General features: G+C 44.9%; 1 protein-coding gene across 1 annotated transcript; it reads left to right on the top strand.

Annotated features, from left to right (window-relative positions):
• The first annotated feature begins 13 nt into the window (after positions 1-13).
• On the top strand, positions 14-20,434 carry LOC308218897 (uncharacterized protein). The gene is made up of 4 exons (XM_080613411.1): positions 14-265; positions 4,355-4,403; positions 18,910-18,978; positions 19,410-20,434. Exons 1-4 carry the CDS (start codon positions 242-244, stop codon positions 19,613-19,615), a joined length of 348 nt encoding a protein of 115 aa, XP_080469537.1. The 5' UTR covers positions 14-241; the 3' UTR covers positions 19,616-20,434.
• Positions 20,435-21,985: the final 1,551 nt, after the last annotated feature.

Genomic DNA, 21,985 nt, shown 5'->3' with positions numbered 1-21,985 from the left:
GCCGTGAGGAGCTGCCGGCGGAGCGCGCCCCCTGCCGGGCCCGCCCCTCCCGCGGCTACAGTGTCGGTCCCGTTCCCCGGGCGACCTCCTGGGGTCCCAGCCTGGCCGACCTGAGGTCCTAGTGCCCGGGGTCCCGGTCTGGCCGCCCCACGCCCAGCGCCGCCGCCACGGCATCCGGCGCACCCGCGAGCTCAAACCCGACCCTGACCCGGCAGCGAGGGAAGGCCGAAAGCACGTCGTCATGGCAACGGGCAGCCGTCGCGCGGTGAGCGGAAGGGTCGAGGTTGAAGCCGGAGCAGGGGCTGAGTGAGGAGCGCCGGGGCCGGGGAGTGGGGTAGCCGGGGCAGGGTGCCCGTGTCCCGTGCCGGGTGCCCGGAGGGTGCAGGGCTCCCAGAGCAGGGTGCGAGGTACCCGGGCAGGGTGCTCGTGTCCCGCGCGGGGTGCCCGAAGAGGCGAGATGCCGAGTTCCTCGGTGGGTGCAGGGCTCAGTGGTGGGCGCTGGGCTGAGTGCAGCGGAACCCCCGGTAGTTGTGCTCGTGCTCCGTTCCCTGTACTGCAGCTCAGGGTGGCGCTGGTGACCGTGCGTTTGGGGCGTGGGGGTGCTGAGGTAAGGCAGGGGCACGGATACCTGTGGTAAGGGAGGGGAATGTTTCCTGTTGTTTCTCTTCAGGATGTGTACTTGGAGTTGCAGAGGAGCCACGGTAGCCTGAGCTATGTCAGGTGTCACGAGTACTGTGATCACTGTCCCATTCCGTGTCCACTCCACAAATTAGTATTCTGTGCATTAAATAAGTTACAGTCTCAAAATGTCACTTTTATAGGGAAGGGTCAGTACGGTTCAATCCTCAGCCCAGTGCTAGCATTTTATCAACAACACATACAGATTTTCCCCTGAGGCATGTTGTGTTAGTGTTGCCTTTTAGGTGATTCCTGGTGTAGCTGAAGCAGCCGGTCCTTGCTGCTGCAGTTGCAGGGCAGGACACACACACAGGTAGCTCCTGTACTCCTGTATTCCAGATGTGTGCACAGTTCTGCAGAGATCAGTCACGGCTGCCTGCTCCTCCAGGTTCCCTTTTGCTAGCTGCTAACCATTTTGTCAATCTTGTCACATCTCTGGGATCTGGAAATGATGTTTTGAGTTAGTTACAAGTTAAGACTTGCAGGGAATGCCACCCCATCCTGCTGGCACTTCAGATGTTGCAGGATTTCCAATTGTACTAGTATCCTGAGAATTATGATGGAATTAAACACATGGCAGCAAGCTGAGGGGTGGCTTCTGAACTCATCCTCCCATCCCAGAAAGTCTTTCCCAGTCCTACATTTCTATATCAGTAACAATCCGTAAGCTGACACTGAAACATTTACTGGGCATCTTGGGTTTAGCACATGAACACAGACCTAAACAGGAGGGTGCTGCTGGAAGGTTCATTTCCTGTCCTTAGTTCAAGGCACCACATGTGTCTTCCAGGAAGGGAGCCTCTGTATCAGATTCACGTGGCAAAGCATGAGAAGGTGGTGTGCAGATGGTATCTTTGTTTCTATGTCCTTCTTAGTTTGTAAGGATGTTCTGGAGCCTGATTGCTGTAATTAGATGGAAACCTCCTCCAAATTTCTTGCTGCATGTATAAATGGCCAATTTATATCCATTTATTCTTGATCTACAGTTAGTCTTAATCTGAAATTGTTTCTTTACCTTTCAGGCACTGACTCCAAGCCAAACAAATTTGTCACCTCTTGGGCTGTGTTTTGTCAGGCTAAGGCTAGCTAAGCAAGTTCTGCTAGTGGGAAGTTGAAAGCTTTTAAGAGGGGATGGATGCTGTGCACGGGGCAATGACTGTCATAGACCTGGCACTTCCTTCTGGTTTGGACATCTTCACATGGAGGGGGAGATGCCTCTTGCCTGATGTGCATGGGCAACCTTCTCCTGCCTGGTTTCTCCTCCCAGTTCTCTGAGGATTCCCCTGGGGCTCTGCCTGACATCCAAAGCTTGTGAGGAATGCACAACTCGCCCCAAATAACAGAAAACACATAGCAGAGCAGCACAGGCATCTGGGGGCCCCATCCTACTCCCATCCCCAACTGGACAAGCACTCTGGGGAGAGGGGAGCCCATAATGAGAAGCATTTGCTGCAGCAGCTATCTATAGGCTTTTGTGTTTGGGAGTGGGCAAGGACAGGCACGGCCCTGCCTGCCTGACCTCAGAGCTGATGTCAGAGAACCCCAAATGAGTAACAGGGAGTTCTCCAGAGGGCACAGCACAGCAAAGCTGGGCAGTGTGGAAGCTGGGACATCAGCACCACTGAACAAGATCACAGATTAAACGGGAGGTATTGCTCTTACAGGGAGATATTTTGTATCCATAGTATCCAGATGCCGGTTTCAATTTAGGTGGGCCAGAGAACTTTGGGTCCTTCTATCAGCTGACTCAGCAACACAAAATCTGTGCTTCTTCCTATAAGGAAGAGCTGTTCTGCTTTCTTAACTGCTTGGATGCATGCTGAAGGTTATCAGCTGCAGCACAGTTTCTGTATCACCTTGCAGCTGGGAACAGTTCTAGGAATGATGAAAAGGTTACAGATCTGTGTTGTGCTAAGTAGTAGGACTCTACCTTAAAAATACTGCTATCCAAAATATTTGGTTCTAACATTATTGATGCTGTCCTGTTGCTCTCAGTCACTGTGAAAGTCGGGATCTGGATTCATCTGCCAATCTAGGACAATTTAGTAAGAATTGGATCCAGGAGAACATATGGTACGAGTCAGATCTCAATCGTTGTAATATAATACCACAGAAAGGCTTCAGTGACAGGGCAGGGCCTTGTCAGGCTGAGGCCAGTGCAGCAAAACACAGAAATAAACCACATAACTTGTAAATCTTGTATGCATATGGAATTCTTGAGTGTACAACCTAAATAGTTCACAAAATATATCTGTGTCATCAAAGAGGCTGTGATTAGCAAAACAAGATACAATCACAGAATGATAGAACTGTTTAGGTTGGAGGAGACCGTTAGAGATCATCTAGTTCACCCCTCCTGCCATGGGCAGGGACAGCTTCCAGTAGACCAACCTGACTTTGAACAATCTGAACTCAATCAGAGAAACCAATTTCCAGGTCATAGTTAAGAATGTAAACATCTCCCTGAAAAATCCATCACTGTCAAGGAAGATATTGTGATTTTCTCATTCTTTGGTATTCAGTGGAATCCCTTGTCCTTCAAAAAGAATGATGGAAAGGAAGTTTAGAAAATATCCTTGCATACCAACAGCAGTAATGCTGGAAGTGGTGAAAAGAAACAATCCTGTGTCCTGTCACAGAAGTTAGGAAGTGCAGGAAACTGTTGTGGGGACTTTCAAAAGATAAAAGTGGTTTGTTTTGTTTCCTTGTAGAGACTGTAGAGTAGAGAAGGGGGAGCTGAGGTCAGGATATCGCTAAAACCCTGGCTTGAAGGGAGGGATAACATTTGTACCAGCATTATAATGGACTTCGATTTGTGAATAAACAAGGAAAGTGAAAAGAACCAGCTGAGGAGATGCAAGAACACAAAATGTTGAGGTGGGGTTTTGTTCTTTTGGTTTTGTTTTGCAGAGATCTTGGACTGAAAGATTTTGAGGAATGACCAGTGCACTGATATTTATAGGATGAGAATGGCATGGCTTATGAAATTGTTGAACACTTAAGACAGCATCAGTCCTGGGCAAATTAGCGGAAGGGTTGAGCACACAGCATAAGAGGGAGTGAGGATTGCCATTAACTATACATCCAAGATACATTTCTAAGCAAGATAATGATGTCTGTTTGGAATACCACCACCAACTGGATATGTTGATATCCTAGGAGGTCTGCTGCCCTGTTTTATTCCCAAGTAATAGTGTGGTCTTTTAAAATCTCCTCGTTAGTAATTCAGAACTTCATTAAATGATGTTATCCATTCCATGTTGAAGGGCAAGAGCCTTACCTCAGGCACTACTATGATCAGCTCTCTCTGAAAAACTGCCAGCTTTCTGAAAAATGTCTTGAAGTCTCCTCCTTGCGGGAGGGATGCTCCTACACTTCACAAGTGATACTAACCTCTCTGCTTCTGTCTGCATGGTGGGAGGCTCTCTTCATCTCCTTACCCACCACAGAGTTCCTCTGCTGCCTGCTGCTTTCTCCATTCTCAGTAGCACATTCTCAAATGTGGTGGTGTGTTTACATTCAGTGATCCTCTACATCATGTGAATGAACATGACTGGGGTAAAGCATCCATGATGCTTCTGAGAGACTGATATGGCACCTTAGGCTGTAGTACACATGTTCATGCTATTCAAAGAGCTTATCATAAAATCTCAATTTGATTTTTCTCTCTGAACAGGTCAAACTCCAGTTTGAGTTACTGTCCAGTGTGGATTTCTTTCAAAGAGGTATGAGCAAGGTAGGAGCCTTTAAATTCCATTGAAGGACATTTCTGCCTGTGTTTAAAGGCCTGATGTATGGTAGTGCTGCTTGAATCAGCAGGCTGAAGCATCTCAAAGCTCCTTTTGTGTTTTACAAAAAAGACCCTGCCTTGTTTTTCTCCCCACATGCAAACATGATACACTGTCTGTTTCAGAGTTTCTTTGGTGGCTTAAAAGCCTTAAAAAATCCATCCTCATATTGTTTCCTCCTCAGATCTCTGTCTCAATTCCCTATCTGTAAAATGGATAGACGACAAAATTTCATACCTCCAAGGTGGGGGGGAGGCAGGTGGAGGGGGAAGCATGAGGGAAAAAACAAGGAATTTTGGCTCATCAGAGATAGATAAGGGATTTCTGTAAGGCATTTGTCCATAGTACATGAAGAGCCGATTAAACACTGAGCAGTGATTCTGATGAAGCTTTTGGTTTAAACGCCACTGCTGTATTTCAAAATGGGTCACTGTCAGCCAGCAGCGTTGTTTCTAGGAGAAACCCACAGAGCAGTTCATGTTTACAAATTGGTGGCTGAGTCCTGTAAAGTAGGAAAGATTTATCAACTACATTAGATGACCAACAGAGTATGAGTTCTCAGTTTGATGAAATAGAATCATAGAATCACAGAATAGTTAGGGTTGGAAAGGACCTTAAGATCATCCAATTTCAACCCCTCTGCCATGGGCAGGAACACCCCACACTAAACCATGCCACCCAAGGCTCTGTCCAACCTGGCCTCGAACACCGCCAGGAACGGAGCATTCACAGCTTCCTTGGGCAACCCATTCCAGTGCCTCACCACCCTCACAGTAAAGAATTTCTTCCTTATATCCAATCTAAACTTCCCCTGTTTAAGTTTGAACCCGTTACCCCTTGTCCTGTCACTACAGTCCCTAATGAAGAGTCCCTCTCCAGCATCCTTATAGGCCCCCTTCAGATACTGGAAGGCTGCTCTGAGGTCTCCACGCAGCTTCTCTTCTCCAGGATGAACAGCCCCAACTTTCTCAGCCTCTCTTCATACGGGAGGTGCTCCAGTCCCCTGATTATCCTCGTGGCCTCCTCTGGACTTGTTCCAACAGTTCCATGTCCTTTTGATGTTGAGGACACCAGAACTGCACACAATACTCCAAGTGAGGTCTCACGAGAGCAGAGTAGAGGGGCAGGATCACCTCCTTCGACCTGCTGGTCACGCTCCTCTTGATGCAGCCCAGGATACAGTTGCTTTCTGGGCTGCGAGCGCACACTGCAGCCGGCTCATGTTCATTTTCTCATCGACCAACACCCCAAGTCCTTCTCTGCAGGGCTGCTCTGAATCTCTTCTCTGCCCAACCTGTAGCTGTGCCTGGGATTGCTCCCACCCAGGTGTAGGACCTTGCACTTGGCATGGTTAAACTTCATAAGGTTGGCATCAGCCCACCTCACAAGCGTGTCGAGGTCCCTCTGGATGGCATCCCTTCCCTCCGGCATATCAACCGAACCACACAGCTTGGTGTCATTGGCAAACTTGCTGAGGGCGCACTCAATCCCACTGTCCATGTCACCGACAAAGATGTTGAACAAGACGGGTCCCAACACCGATCCTAGACCAAATAGCTAGACCAAAAGGTATTTTGAAGAGTATATAAAAAGGACAGAATCATAGAATAGAATGGAAAGGAATGGAATGGAATAAAATGGAATAGCATGAATAGTTCAGTTGGAAAGTACCTACAACAATCATCTAGTTCAACTGCAAAGGATTGGTATTACATACATATATTTCATTAGTATAATAATTACTGGCATAATGTTAGTGTTCTGGGATCAGCTTTTCAAACCCATTTGGTTTACAAGTCAAAAGGAGTTCTGGTTTGAATCTCTTTAGTTTAAAAATGGTTGTAAAATTAACCAGGATGGAACTACAAATGGACTTCTAGAAAATGAAGTCAAATCTGTATTTGGACTGTGAGTAAATTTTGTCAGGGTCCAAGGTATGTGATACCTTCTGTGTTCCTCTGGCAGGCAACATTATTTCTTACCAATTTCCTGATGTTTCAAGGATCACCAGTATTATATTGCCATGTTTGCCAGCAGACATAGTGCTGCTTTCCCCAGATGAGAATTTCTCATCCATATGATATTAAAACCAGAATCACATTCACCATTTTCTTCCTAGGAGGCTCAGATGAACAGGACTAGCAAACGGAAATTCTCTCTCCAGTGTCCCTACCCCCAGTTTTGCAACTTCACATTCTCTCAGCTTTGTCTTGTTATTATCTCTGCTACCAGGAACACATAACCTAACACAGACATTTAGCTAGACTCCAGGGAGTCTCTGGTCCATGAATTTGGCCTTGTTTATAGCATTGAGACACAATGTCATCACTTTGGGGCCTCACACATAGATGGCAAGCAAGGAAACAATATAAATTATGCTGGTCCCTGCTTTCTTGTGGTGTGATCTGTACTTACCAGAAACTTTGTTCTGGGATGGGAATGGAGAGGGAGGCACTTTCTATTCTGAGTGGAGAAAGCAGTACCAAGGAAGGTTTTGATAATCTCCCATCAGTGCAGAGCAGCTAGGCTGCCTGCAGTTGCAGGAGCTGATGAACAGTGCAGTCCTAGCCCAGTCTGTTGCAGTGAGAAGAGCTGCAGGAATGGAGCATCTTCTCACCCCATGGGAAAAGGGTCCTTGGAGGATGAGGCCAGATCACAGTAAGATCTATAATGGAGCTCTTCCCACAAGGACTGGACTCCCTGTGCCAGACTTGGAGCAATAGAGTAAAGCAAGCACTGCTGAGAAACGGAAGCACAACAGGCTTTTCTTACTTTTGTCCCATCTCTCAACTCTGCTTGAGGTGACGCGCTGTGGAGAATGGCACTCTGGGCTTGTCCTTCTTACCTGTCCAGAGGACTAAGGTAGAGGTTGGGCCACTGCTGTTGATACCCTAGCAGGGAATGTTGCAAACATGGAAGATGTTCTTCTCTTTGTTTTTATGCCTTGCCTTGCTCGTTTCTACAGGGCAGCATGGTACAGTCCAGCAATTTGGGGTCCTGCTATGAAAACTATCTACTCAGCTTCCCTCAGCTTCCTATCTGCTCTTCATCCCTCAGATGCTTTGAGGGATGGTTCTTTATGTGCCATTCACGTATTTTTTATTCGTCCTGTCTTGCTGATGCTAGTTCTCCCCTTAACTGTTAGTAGTTCACATTAACTTTGCTAGATCCTTCTTCTGCTTGTTTTTGCTTTACCATTGTAAGTATGAATCTAAATCCTGCATCCCTATTGCAAAAGCTGCTACTTCTTTCCCTCCCCCTTTGTTTGTTTAATATTTCTGTCAGTCTTTTTCTGTTTGCTCAGCAGGTCATGTTGCTGATTTTGACATCACCTTGCTTTCTGCTGTTTCTGAAATACCCTCTGTAAAAAATGCATCTGTCCCTGGCATCTTTGTTGCCTCCCTGTCTGTGTCCTGAGTCCTTCAGAGACTTTGATGCCTTTATTTCACATTTCTCAAGGTCTAAACTCCTGATGGATCATGTTGCTTGAATTGGGTCAGACTGTGGGAAATGCTGCACTGCTGTTTTTCCATTGCTGCCTCTTCTCCTACCCTACCTCCTTCCCTCTTTTCCTCTACAGAGCAGTGCTGTGTTCAGCTTTTCAGTGTTGCTGTCACCAGTCCCCAGCAGCTAATTCTCTTCATGCTGTGTTGTCCTCTACCCTTAATTCGTTTTCCTGTTCTCTTCCATTACAAGCTCAACCTTGAAAGTCTTCAGCCCTTACACACTCCTGGGGTCTCTTTCACCTCATGCACTGGTATTAACAAACTCCCATAAAGTCTGAATCCTGCCACTTCACTGCCTTTTCTCCCACTCCCATTTTGCCATCTTCCTAGTTTAAAATGGGAAGGTTAAAAGTTTTGTTTACTCCCTTGTCCTCAATTTCAGGTTTCTTTAGCCTGGTTTAGCTCATTCCTCAGACTCTTTCCTTCTCCTGCTTTCAGCTCTTTCTTTGTAAGAGCTCTCTGCCTCCTCCCACAGGAGAGGAACAAGAAATAATCTCTTCTTTCTCTGCCTTGCTTTCATTCTTCTCCTCTTTCTTCTCCCCATCACAAATGCAGAAATTTCTTACCTACTTTATTCTGTTACTGTAATCTCAGGTAACATGTTCTGAGAATTTCGAGTGAAGCATTTCAAAGAATTTATGTGACTCATCATTTGCTCTAGAAGGGAACATGGTATTTTTACAACAAATAGTGAGTTTGTAGCACATGGGGTTCTGGACTTCAGCCTCCAAGGCTACAGGATACAATATGAGTCATAAAACCTGTGATGCACAAAGGCACTCAGGCACAGAGCAAGTGCTGCAAGATGTGCTAATTTTCTGTAAATGACACTTAAACCTTATATTTTAATAGAATCATAGAATGGTTTGGGTTGGAAAGGACCTTAAAATCATCCAGTTCAAACCCCCTGCCACAGGTACGAACACCCCACATTAGACCATGCCGCCCAAGGCCCTGTCCAACCTGGCCTTGAACACTGCCAGAGATGGAGCATTTACCACTTCTTTGAGCACCCTATGCCAGCTCCTCAGCAGCCTCACAGTAAAGAATTTTTTCCTTATATCTAACCTGAACTTCCGCTGTTTCAGTCTGAACCCATCACCCCTTGTCCTATCACTCCAGTCCTTGATGAAGAGCCCCTCTCCAGCATGCTTGTAGGCCCCTTTCAGACACTGGAAGCTGCTCTTAGGTCTCCGCGCAGCTTCTCTTCTCCAGGCTCAACAGCCCCAGTGTTCTCAGCCTGCCTCCATATGGGAGGTGCTCCAGTCCCTGATCATCCTCGTGGCCTCCTCTGGACTTGCTCCAACAGTTTCATGTCCTTTTTATATCCTTTTTTATTGAAGAAGTAATGAATCAATAGTAACCACAAAGCAGAAGACCTGTAGTTGTGGGTCAAGTAGGTGAGGGATAACTTTTCTCAGAATTCTGACAGCTGCATGTTGTTCATTCTGTCATGTGGCTGTGGCAGAGGATGCTAACGCCACTGCACATCTCAGTGTGTCTTAGGTGAGTGATGTTGGATATGCTGCCTCTCTAAGCACAGATCTGGACACTGGATTGGATAGAACTGGGAAAGTGCTGAGAAGAGTCATCTTTGCCAGTAATGAAACTGGAAAATACTATTTTATAGTAGAATAGTTCCACTTGAAAGGGACCTTTCATTCTAGTCCAATTGCCTGACTACTTCAGGCTTGACCAAAAGTTAAGGTGTTAAGGGCATTGTCCTTAATGAAGAGCACTGAAGATGCCTCTTCAACACTGACTGGCATCAACCACCTCTAGGAAGCCTGTGCCAGTGTCTGACCACCCTTTCTGTAAAGAAATGCTTCCTAACGGCCAGTCTAAACCTCCACCTGAAGCAGTTTTGAACCATTACCACACATTTTGTCCCTGGATATCAGGGAGAAGAGATCAGCCCCTCCCGCTCCACATCCCCTCCTCAGGAAGCTGTAGAGAGCAAGGAAGTTACCCCTCAGCCTCCTTTTCTCCAAGCTAGACAAACCCAGGGTCCTCAGCCACTCCTCACAGGACATGTCTTCTAGCCCCTTCGTCAGCTTTGCTGCCCTCCAGAATTGCCCCTTGAACTCCCCCAAGCCCAAGCAGGGCAGGGAGCCTGTACGCCATTCTCCAGCACATACATGTTGATGAGGTGGGCCAGCATGGAGACGTTCAAGTATCATCAAGTACCATCATGCGCCTTCACATCCTTCTTAAATTGTGGTGCCCCAGAACTGCTTGCAGTACCAAAGGTGAGGCTGCACCATCACAAAATACAGCAGGACAATCTCGTCTTCTTGATTGGCTGGTTATACTGTGTCTGGTGCATCCCAGGGTGCAGTTTGCCCTCTCAGGTGCCAGGTACAGTGCTGGCTCTGTTGACCCTGCTGACAACCAACATCTCCAGGTCCCTTTCTGCAGGGCTGCTCTCCAGCCACTCCTCTCCTAATTTATACTTGTGTCTGGCATTACTCCATCCCAGAGGCAGAATATGGGGTTTGGTTTTGTTAAACTTCATGCCATGGATGATTGCCCGGTCCTCCAGTCTGTCTAGACACCTCTGCCTCCTCAAGAGTCAACAGCACCTCCCAGTTTAGTCTCATCAGCAGACTTACTGATAGTGCATTCAACTCCTGCATCCAGATCATTGATAAAATACTGAACAGAGCTGGCCCTCAGACTGAGCCCTGAGGACCACCACTGGTGACCAGTCATCAGCCAGATGTGACCCCATTCACTATATCCCTTTGATCCCTGCCAGTTCTTCACCCAGCACACTGTGTACTTGCTCATCTCACACTTGGGCAACTTGACCAGAATACTGTGAAGGACAATATCAAAACCCTTAAAATCCAGAAAAGCAACATCCACCACCTTCGGGTGACTTTGTCAGAGAAGGATATCAAATTAATCAGACAGGACTTTCACCTTGTGAACCCATTTTGACTGTGCCTGATAACTGCATTGTCCTTTAAATGCCTCTCAGTAGCAATTTCAGTGTCCACAAAAGGAAGGTCACTGTTCCCACAGTTGTGGTCCTCCAGCTCAGAGGACCGGGCAGCCCAAGGTCTATCGTTAGCATTAAAGACTGAGGCAAAAAAAAAGCATTGAAAATTCTACGAGTCCTCTTTCAGTGTTAGAGGTAACTGGTGAGGCATATCCGCATAGCTAGACTAGGAAAAATGAGTGTTGAAGACTTCAGTCTAGTCTCAGGCATCTTTCAGTGTGCATGGAAGAAAGAGAATGCCAGGAGCAGATGAAATCAAAAAGCATCTAGCTTAACACAGCATTACTTCAGGAAGCAGAAGCATAAGCAAACTGTCTCTCTGAGTGTCAGCCTGGAGACATGCTTCACACAGAAACCTTTCCCAAATGAACAGTGACAGCTATCCACTGTTCTGCCTTCTTACACCCATTTTCTCAGCCACACTCACATTAGATCAAGAGCCTCACAGCTGTAACAGTGGCACACAATATTCAAGTCAGCCTTAATCAGACAGTTCTGAAATGCTCTGCCTCCTGACAGGTCAGTACCTGAGTGTGACAAATTAATCTTGCTCTGCAGCATCTAATGGGCAACTTTTGCAGAGTTGCTATTCTAAGGAAAAGACCCACACAGTGAAGAGTCACAGAGGAACTGTAACAAGAGGAATTATGTCACAACAGTAAAGACAGAAACAAGGGGTGTTATAAAAGAGTCTCTTGCCAAGGGAGGGACTCTGGAGAAGTAGAAGATGACTTGCTACAGAATTCTATGGTGTAGCTCAGAAGCATTTGAACTGGAAACAGCATAGCCCTTCATTACCAGTGGGCATCACTCATTGGCCAGGGAGCATTTTTCTGTCTCTAGCAAATGGTTCTGTGAACTGCTGCAAAGAAACTACTACAATCCTTGCAGCAGCATCAGAGTGTAGCTGAGCATCCCTCAGTGATGATCAGGATATACCCACAGAATTAAAGTTTGCCCTCCTTCTGTGAAGGACGAGCTCAAAGTCTCCAGATCAAGGACAGACCCAGTGGATGTTTTACCTTTTTGACTGATGTCTACATTTATGCAGAATGCATTTCACATCCTCTGTATACATGTAGTGGGCATTTCTTAAACTTACGACAAAAATGAAAAAACACTTTTTAATGTGAGAAAATTTATGCCCAGGTCCTCAGTAATATGCCTGTTTCAAAAATTAAGCTAGCATGAAACTGTATTTCATGTTCTCATAAAAGCAAACAGCATGTCCTGGTCTGTGTACAAAGCTGCTAGTGGTGTTCTGTGGAAGTGTCATGATATGCTTCTTCTGTTCTCATGTTTTTCTAGGTCTGTGCTGTCAAAGAGAGAACACTGGGCTAGATGGATCTTTGGTCTAATGTGTGAGTTTAACATCTTTGGCAGTGACATGGCCAGTAGGATTGAGCACCCTGAGCAAGTTTGCTGACAACCCCAAGCTGTGTGGTGCAGTCGACACACTGGAGGGAAAGGATGGGATCCAGAGGGACCTGGACAGGCTGGAGAGGTGGGACAATGTGAACCTCAAGGAGTTCAACAAGGCCAATTGCAAGGTCCTGCCTCTGGGTCAGGGCAATCCCAAGCACCAACACAGAGTGTGGGAGAGGGGCTGGAGTAGCCCTGGGGAGAAGAACTTGGGGTGCTGGATGATGAGGAGCTCCCCATGACCCGGCTTCAGGGTGCACTTGAGCCCAGAACCCCCAATGTGCTGGGCTGCAGCCCCAGAGCATGAGCAGCAGCTCAGGGAAGGGGATTCTCCCCCTCTGCTGTTTTCTGAGGAGGCCACACCTGCAGTCCTGATCCAGCTCTGGGACAACAGCACAAAAGGGACCTGGAGCTGTTGGAGTGAGGCCAGGGAAGGCCAGAATCTGCAGAATTTTTCAGTTATTAAGCAGAAGCTCTTCCCTGTGAGGGTGCTGAGGCACTGGCACAGGGTGCTCAGAGAAGCTGTGGCTGCCCCATCCCTGGCAGTGTTTAAGGCCAGATTGGATGGAGCTTGGAGCAAGCTGCTCTAGTGGGAGGTGTCCCTGCCTGTGGCAGGGATTGGAACTGGATGAGCTGCAAGGTCCCTCCCAGCCCAAACCATTCTATGGTAGCCATAGAACTACAAAATCACAGCAAGGTTGAGGTTGGAAGGGACCTTTGGAAATCGTCTGTTTCAAGCTCCATACTCATACAGTATCAAGGTGCTATAGATCTCCTCAGTGAGCTTCTTTATACTCATAGGTGCACATCAGTTTAGCCCACTGAGTTTTTAAACCACTTATTATTGCTAGCCTACTGTTTATTATCTTCTGATGTTTTCATCTTGTATCTCACACATGTAAAAGAGAATTTTGACCAACTATTCCTTCTTGTCATCACTAAAAGTTTTACTACCTTCATATAACATAAATTCACATAACTGCTCTATGCTGGATTTCTTTTGTTCTTAATTTACTTCAAAGCCAAAAGCATGCCATTTTTATTCTTTTGTGCTGTCAGGGGTTTATTCTTTCTTTTTCCTTGGCTTCAGTTTTACATAACTTCGTAATTATGTCACTTAGAAATTCTCTGTTTCCCCTTCCCAGCTCCCTCCTTTTCTATTTGCAGATACAGATTTGACTTATGTTGAAAGCAGACACATTCTCATAACTAAAGCTTTGGGGCTTTTTTTTTTTTGCAATCTATGTTATTGTAACACTAAATATTCTTATCCTTGGAAACCTCTGATCCTTGAATTTTGTTGAATTCTGTCTTGCAGTTCTAAGATCTGCAGTCTAATTTTATGTGTAACTGTGTTTTATCTTCAAACTAATCTAGGACACACTTCCTAGCATTATAAATCATAAAGCTACAAACCCTCCCTGTGTGTCATCTTGTAAAACACATGCCGTAGAACTTCCCTGAATTATATTTGCCTTGACTTACTAATGCACATGTGTGAAAAAAACCCAAACCAACGCAACAAAGAAAGAAACCAACCAACCAAGAAAAAGCCCACAAACACATTTTGATTCAGGAATTTCCACTGACCAGAAATTCACCTCGCAGTTAAGTTGTTCATATTGTTGATTACTTGGGCTGTTAAAAGTTTGTATCCTGCTTTTGAGCTGAACTGCTCTGTTTTACAAGATCCCACCCAGGACACTTGTGCATTGTTACAATCCAGCCAAAAGGCCTGTAAGTGACCAAACGTAGGCACTGGATTAGGTATTTACCAAATGTTTCACCTCTAATGAGGTAGATATGGTTTTAAATTGCTGCCATTATCAATTGCTGCAGTTATGTGTGCCCATTCTTTCTATTCTGGGATGCGGAGGCAATGTAAGAACCAAAGTAAAATTAAATTCTAGTAGTTTGCATCTGAGAAATGAGCATTTCCATATCCTTATTGCTGCTGTCACTGTCCTCTTGAAAATCAGACTCCTCTCTGGTCCTAGAGATTCTAAGTTTGTACCTGTTATCTTTTTCAAGTAGTTATTCATACAGGAAAATCTGGTGCTGTGGACCATCAAAGCAAGATACTGGACCTCAGCTCAACAATAACAGCACAACAAACAGAGTGGTTGACATTTTAGACTGTTAAAGCATGGGATGGGGTTCAGAGAGCTGAAGCACTGTAATACTGCATTAGAGAGCACTGTAGCCTCTGAGGGAATACCAAGAGACACCATAGCCAACACGCTAGAATCCACCAACAGTGTGAAAACTTGCAGTTTTGGAGAAGGCAGTATTGGTTGTGAGGTGGCAGTTGGTATGTGCTGTGCTGACATTTCAGTGATTCAGTATGAGAGGGTGGGAAGTTGGAAATTGAGAACACATCATGCAGATATTTGGGATAATGGGATCTCTGTGGGATGATCTATTATGAATCCCAAGTAGCAACAATATTATGAGTCTATTATGAGTCCCAAGTAGCAACAGACAGTTTGTTTGTGATTTCTGAGAGCTCTTCATGCACAAGTAGCAGTGCAACGCAGCATTGCCAGTTGACATTGCTGCAGGGTGAAAATTCAAATGCTGCTGTATCTTTGGGGTTTTAGATCAATCCATATTGTCTATATCCCTTACTTCATACTGGGGCCATCAGTTCAGGAAAACCATGTCTATTTTGTTTGATCAGTTGTCAGGGTCCAGTACTCTCTGACCAAGTTCTTTTAGATATGCCACACTATTAAAGGAGAGTTTAAATCTGTTTGCCAACAGATTTACTTACCTGAAGGTATCTGACATTACACTGGGATTTGTTTAGCAGAGTGATACAGCATATACTGAAATCACAACAGAAGCGTAATACAGCCATTGCAACATACAGTTGAATCTCAATATGAATGTGATTCCTATTACCAGTCTCTGTATGCTCACTGTCACGACGATGGGCAGCCACAGTTCAATACTTCTTCACATTCCCATTAGAACATGATGCATCTATCTAAACTTACATTAAATATATTAAGATGTCTCATCGGGAAAATTTGTCAGAAGGAATATTTGAGGGTCAGTGTTGCTTCAGTGTTTTTGGTGATTTAGAGGTAAATAAGTCATTGCTGATAAAGTCGTAGATGATACACTGAAAAAGTAAGAAACAATGAACTAGTAAACTGGATCCTCTCAAACAAGTTTGCTCTTAACAGAGCCAAATGCAAAGATTTCCATGGTTATGGGACTGCCCAGACAAAAAAAGAGTAGTGAACTTCACTTTACACTTCAATGTAAACTGAAGCTCAAGCTAGCTTTGGATGCATGGAGAGAGAAGAAATGACTGAATCCAACCTGAATGAATGCACCCACAAGTGATGAGGGAGCTGGATGCCATCACTATGAGGCCACTCTCCATTATCTTTGACAAGCCATGGTGACTGGGGTGTTCCTGAGGACTGGAAGAAAGCAATTATCACTCTATCTTCAAGAAAGGCAAAGAAGAAGATCCAGGGAGCTACAGGCTGATCAGCCCCACCTCAGTCTCTGGGAAGCTGATGGAGCAAATCTCCCTGTAAACTATTTCCAAGGAAGCAAGAAGGTGAGCAGGAGCAGCCAGCAAAGATTTCTGAAGATAAAATCATGCTTAACTAACCTGATGTCCTTCTACCATGAGATGACTGGACGTACAAGGGGAGAGCAGTGGTTGTTGTTTGCTTGAAGTTTAGGAAGGGTCTAGTTGTCCCTGCTTTAAGCAGGCGAGGTGGATTAGATCTCTAAGTGTCCCTTACAACTTCAGCTACTCCGTGATTCAGTCCTTCTTATGACCATATATATTCTGGTTTGGAGGTACCCCATCCCTGATTGTGAAATAAATCTGAGCAAAACCAAGGACTGTAATGAACTTCCTCAGTTTTCAACATTATTTACTTCACTTTTCTATGTCCTGTTTTTCCTTCACTTCATTTATTACGGAGAACGGTTGTATGGACATAAACCACTTTTCCCACTGTTCCTTAAGATATCCCACCTCATTGACACCGTCAAATTGAAACACAAGATTCCATTTAAACATACAAAAGGATTTTCTCCTGTGAGGGAGGTAAAACACTGAATTGGGTTGTGCAGGGATGTTGTGTAGTCTCCTGCCTTGGAGATATTCAGAATGAAAATGGACACAGTCCTGAGCAACCTGCTGTAGTTGGCACTGCCTTGAGCAGAGGAATTGGACTAGAAGTCCTTCAGGTATTCCTTTCATCTTCACCTGTTCTAGGATTCTGTGATTCTACTATCTTTCCAACAGCACAAAACACTGTCATTCCCACCCAACAGTAAGGGAACAGTCATCTAGTACACTGACATCAGGAAGAATAATCACAGTCATAAAATCATAGAATCATAGAATGGTTTGGCTTAGAAAGGGCCTTTAAAAATCATCTAGTCCAAACTTCCCTGCCGTGGGCAGGGACATCTTCCACTAGATCAGATTGCTTAAAACGCCATCCAACCTGACCTCAAACACCTCCAGTAACCAGCTGGGTTAAGCACTTCTTAGGACACCTTTAGTAGCACCTGCATGGTATGTTTTTTTCTCCTTCCATTTAAATTGCATGATACTTTCTGTAACTGCAGACTGTACAAGTCACAGCTATTGCATGGAGCCACAGATATTAAAGGCAGAGTATCAGCTTCTCCTCCTTTTTTATTTTTTCCACAAGCCCTAGTGTGATTTTAAATTTAAATTTTCAAAGTTTATGATCCTCTTCTCCTCTAAGATATTCTCTTGATGAACATGGACAGGGAAGGATCCTATCTATGACTGATGCCAAAAGTCTTTGGCAGCCACTAAATTGCCTTTGGGTCACAAAGCAGACACGGTGCAAATTCCAGTTTACAAAACCGGAAATTAACGGTTATGTATGTGTATATATATACATATACAGTTATATATATATACGTAACTGCCTTCCTTACAAATCTAAACACCTTCCAGAAGTTCATTAGGCAGTATTGTAAAACCTCTCTGATGTGCTCTAGGTGAGAAATGCAGTAAAGAAACATGTTAAAAAGAGGCATGTCTATTATGACAGATAATATGTAATAGCAGAAAGCAAAGGCAGGGACTGGGAGAATGAAGAACTGCCCCTTTAGGAGAAAATCAGGTTTGAGACCATCTAAGGAACTTGAAAGTGCACAAGTCCATGGGACCTGGTGAGATGCATCCGTGAGTCCTGAGGGAGCTGGTGGGTGAAGTTCCTAAGCCACTGACTGGAAAAGGGGAAACATAACCCCCATTTTTAAAAAGGGAGAAAGGAAGGTCTGGGTAACTGCAGACTGGTCAGACCCACCTCAGTGTCCAGCAAGGTCATGGAGCAGATCCTCCTGGAGACTATGCTAAGGCACATGGACAATAAGGAGGTGATGGGTGACAGCCAACACAGTGTCACTAAATGCAAATTGTGCCTGGCAAATGTGGTGATCTTACGCAACAGGGATTCCTGAAGGCTGCTTTTCTGTGTTCTTTGTCACCAGGGTGCTAACAGCAGTGGACCCATGTTTTCCTTAGTCTTCCTGTTGCTGCTGCTATACCTTCAGAAGCCTCTCTTGTTGCACTTCACAGTTCTTGCCAGATTTGACTCCACGTGGGTGCTGGTTCTCCTGACCCCTATCTTCTTGCTTGTATAAGATCATGATATTCCTCCTGGGTTACCTCTCTCTTCTTCCTTCTCCCAGAGCCTCACAGTGGCCTGGCTTATTTTTAGGTATTTAAGAATCAAGTTGACTCATAAACCAAACGCGTTTTCTTCATTCTGCAAGGTCAGTTATGTCCCTCAAGGGTTACGTAAAGCAGAATTAACTTGATGGTTAGTTCCAGCCTGACTCTTCTGGGGAGCAGCTGCGTGGCTGGGGTTTAACCTCGAGATCTCTGTAACTTTTTAAAGTGTATGGTATTCTTAACCTATGGGATGTTTTTTGGAATGTGAATTGGATCAGAGCAGTTGATGTTACCTAATGGTAACGTCTGTGTTAAATTACGTACATTATAGCAGCTTAAGCTGAAAGCTAATGGTTGGAGGGGAGGTTAGTCGTTTATACACTGCAAGTTTAGCATACAAACTGGTCTGTGTCTGGGCTCATAAGCAATGCTACAGCTACTATCCATGGATTAAGATTGTGTAACCCATATATGTCCACTAGATGGGGATGTATCACACCAGTTCCTCCTCCCTCCTGTCGGTGGGGTAGCAGTGTGCGTTGGTGTGTCACCCTTTCTACTTTAAGAACCGCAGCTTCCCGTGCCTATTTGTGGCAGGTATATTTAGTGCAGTTCAGACCCTATATATGCCTGCAGCATATTTAGAACGGGCTGTTTGGTCATTGTGCGCTGTTGCCAGTTTGCTTGCTGGCATGTGCAGGAGTAGAGTGTATTGGTAGGATATCTTGTTGCATCCCAGTGTGCATCAGCTGTGGATGATAAACTTCATTTGTCTAAGGCAAAAAGGTCAGACCTTCTGCATTTGTGTTTTTCTTGTAGGAATCATCAGATGTTACTCCACATCCTGCCCCTCTGTGACAGCCCAGAGCCTGACCCCACGCTCTGGAGGTAAGCACTCAGGTATAGCTGGGGGATTGCTGGACAGTTGCATTCCCCTGTAGACTCCTCCCAGCTCCCTGCTGCTGGGCAGAAGAGTCCAGTGGAGTCGATAGCATGTGGGTGAGACTCAGCTCTGCTGATCTCAGAGCTTTTCCTTCCTGAACAAACATTTTCCATTCTGAAATAATCACCTCACTATATATAGAAAGCTCCTCCAAAGCAAAGCCCATGTTCTTTGGGAAGGGATATTCCTCAAATTGTTTTCTTCCTTTTAAAAGCACCAACAGGCCTTTTGCCGTCAGGCTTGTATATGTTTGTGAATTCTGCTGATCAAAAGCATGTGTTCACCTCGCATGAAACTAATCTGGATTCCTGATGCAGCTTCTGTGCTCCCCACCCCCACACCATGGATCTTGAGACTCTGTAATCACAATCCACAGGATTTCGGAAACCACCTCCTCATCTCACTTCCTCCCAGCTGATTTTCAGGGGAATAGAAGGAGACTTGTTTGCTAGTGGGGAGGAAGTCCAGGCCTTGGTGAGCAGCTTTCTAAGAGGCACCTATGAGAATGGTGCGCTTCAGTCAGCATTATGTTTGCAGAAGCTGCTGCCAAATGAGGTCACCCTGGTGCAGAAGCGTGGATGAAGAGCTTCCAGAAGAGGAGGATGGAAGAAGCCAGGACAGGAAGTAGGGCCGTCAGTAGCACGGGGCTCAGCTCAGTCAACTCCCTGCTCTGGAAATGTTGATTTCAGTTTTGTCTTGGCTCACAGACTAAAATGTATTAGATGGTTTCATTGTCATCTTCCGATTTCTCATCATAAAAAACATTCTTTGGTTTGACACAGTTTAGTTGTCTCTCTGGAAGGCATCTGCTGGGGCAGGCAGCATACACAGGGCAGTTCAGCCACTAGGTCTGGGTGCCTTTTGGGAATCACAAAGCTCAGAGAACCTCAAGGAGAGACTTCTTTTCAAACCCTGTAACATCTGCTGAGCTAGCACATCTCTTGAGAAAGATCATGAACACCAGAATACCAGCTTGGAGTGGGTCTTGACAGAGACATCAAGGATCATCTGATCCAACCTCTCTTGGAAAAGAGACAAGACGGCCCAGCACCCTGTTCAGCCAAAGATGGACAACCTGAACTGCTAGGAACCTCTTATGCCTTTTTCTTAGTTATTCTTGTGATTAATTCCTCCTTCAGTTGAACTGTTGCTCTTTACTTTTAGTTTGTATAGTGGCATTTCCACCCCAATGCTCCTGTTTGTTTGCTAGATTGAAACATTATACACAGTGAAAAAAATTTCTTTCTTACAGATGCTTAGAAATCACTTGTATTTTTAACTTTTCTGAAGCTCTCCATGTGGAAACTTGTTCTACCGATGTTGACTCCTTCTTATGACTCTGACTGCTTTGAGTTTTCTACAGTCTTTATAAATATTGACCATTAAATTAGCATCACTAAAGCTGCAGTAATATAATTTCCCTATTGTTCTGTGTGTTTCTCTTTGGTCAGTCCGTACTTCCTTACAGATTATTAGTCAAGACACTAAACAAACATTGATGATAGAAATATTTAAATTATTATTATTCCTTGTAGGAAGATTATCCACTTGGTAGGAATAATAAGATGTACAGATAGAGACAGAAACAAGCGTCTATACAGTAGGTCTCAGTGTTTAGTTTTTAGTGACCCACAGGTTGAATATGAATCAGCTATGGGCATGTTGTTGCAAAACCAATGTAACATCATATGAGATGGTATAAACAGGAATATGACTGGCAGGATGCATGAAGTAAAATTTCTGGTTCTGCTTTGCTGCGATAAGGCCCTTAGCCACAATACTGTGACCAGTCCTAGGGCTCTTCAGAGAACGCAGACAAATCTGAGAAAGTCCAGAGGAGATGGCTGGAGGTTGAGAAAATACAGGATGCGAAGATTAAATTCTCTGGGGCAGTTTAACTTGAAGAAAAGTGAGAAGATACGAGAACCACCTTGATTTGTAAAAGACAGTTGTAAAGAGAACAATCTATTTCCAATGTTCATGACTCTGGATAGTACATGATAGAATGTACAAGATAGATAGTACAAGGAAGAATGGGTTTAAATAATAGCAAAGAGAAATTAGCACTGAATTGATGGACTGGCAGGTTTATGAAGTCTTCATTACAGGAGGACCTGAAGAATTAGTTACGTGCACATCTGCTGAGCATGACAGGGGCTCCTGTGTTCAGTGGAACCCTCTGTGAGGGATGGGAATAAAGCAGCTGACAGCCCTGGGTTTATTTTTCCTACTGTTTAAAATCTGCCTCTGGTCTGCTGTTTAGAACGTACCTGCAAAGAATATAGCCACTATCTCACTTGTAGCCTTACCCTTCCATGTTCCTTGTTGTATCTACCTACTTGTCTTCACTTTTGATTGTTTTCTCTTCTGGGCATGAATAGTTTTACTGCTGCACTTGAAGTCTTAACCTTTAGATGCTGCTAGAACTTACAATAATACCAAATGAGCTTTTTGAGAAGTCCCATGCTGAGCTACCAAGAGAGCTGCTGGTTGGGAATGCAAGGAACTGGCAAAATTAAGAACAAGTCCAGGCCTGGGACAGGTGAAATGATGAGCAGTGGAACTCTCAGCCTGCAAGATGGATGGTGTAATGTAAGTAATGTAATGTAAGTTAAAGACAAGGAGGCAGCAAGGAGCAACATTTTAAGCCCAACTATTTCACAGGTTTTGCTGTGCTAGAGAATTCCTCTAAAAAAGGAGGCAAGGTGGATAATCGAGTGTTCAGGGCATTTAGGACTGTACAAAAAAGAGCCATGGAAAATAGGCTGTGGAGAGTCCTTACCAGGCCACCATGACAAAGATGGGTAGCAAGGGGAGGTGATGGCTCAGCATCCTTCCTTCAGGCATAATGTAGTGTGATGTTAAGACCACTGCTCAGTCCAGCTGCTTCCAACGCTCCTGAGCTTTAGCACATTTCCAAGGTAAAGAGAAGGCAAAATCTCAACCTGCTGT

Source organism: Psittacula echo (genome assembly GCF_963264785.1).
Source record: "Psittacula echo genome assembly, chromosome: 3".
In the NCBI taxonomy this organism is placed as follows: domain Eukaryota; kingdom Metazoa; phylum Chordata; class Aves; order Psittaciformes; family Psittacidae; genus Psittacula; species Psittacula echo.
The sequence above is the reverse complement of the archived record's forward strand: the minus strand, read 5'-3'. Positions and strand labels throughout refer to the sequence as shown.

Excerpts from the sequence above, each read along its gene's own strand:
- LOC308218897 (XM_080613411.1), top strand. The coding sequence starts at position 242 with ATGGCAACGGGCAGCCGTCGCGCG. Across the intron at positions 266-4,354 it reads CAACGGGCAGCCGTCGCGCG|GTCAAACTCCAGTTTGAGTT; the intron begins GTGAGCGGAAGG and ends CTCTCTGAACAG. Across the intron at positions 4,404-18,909 it reads TGTGGATTTCTTTCAAAGAG|GAATCATCAGATGTTACTCC; the intron begins GTATGAGCAAGG and ends TTTTTCTTGTAG.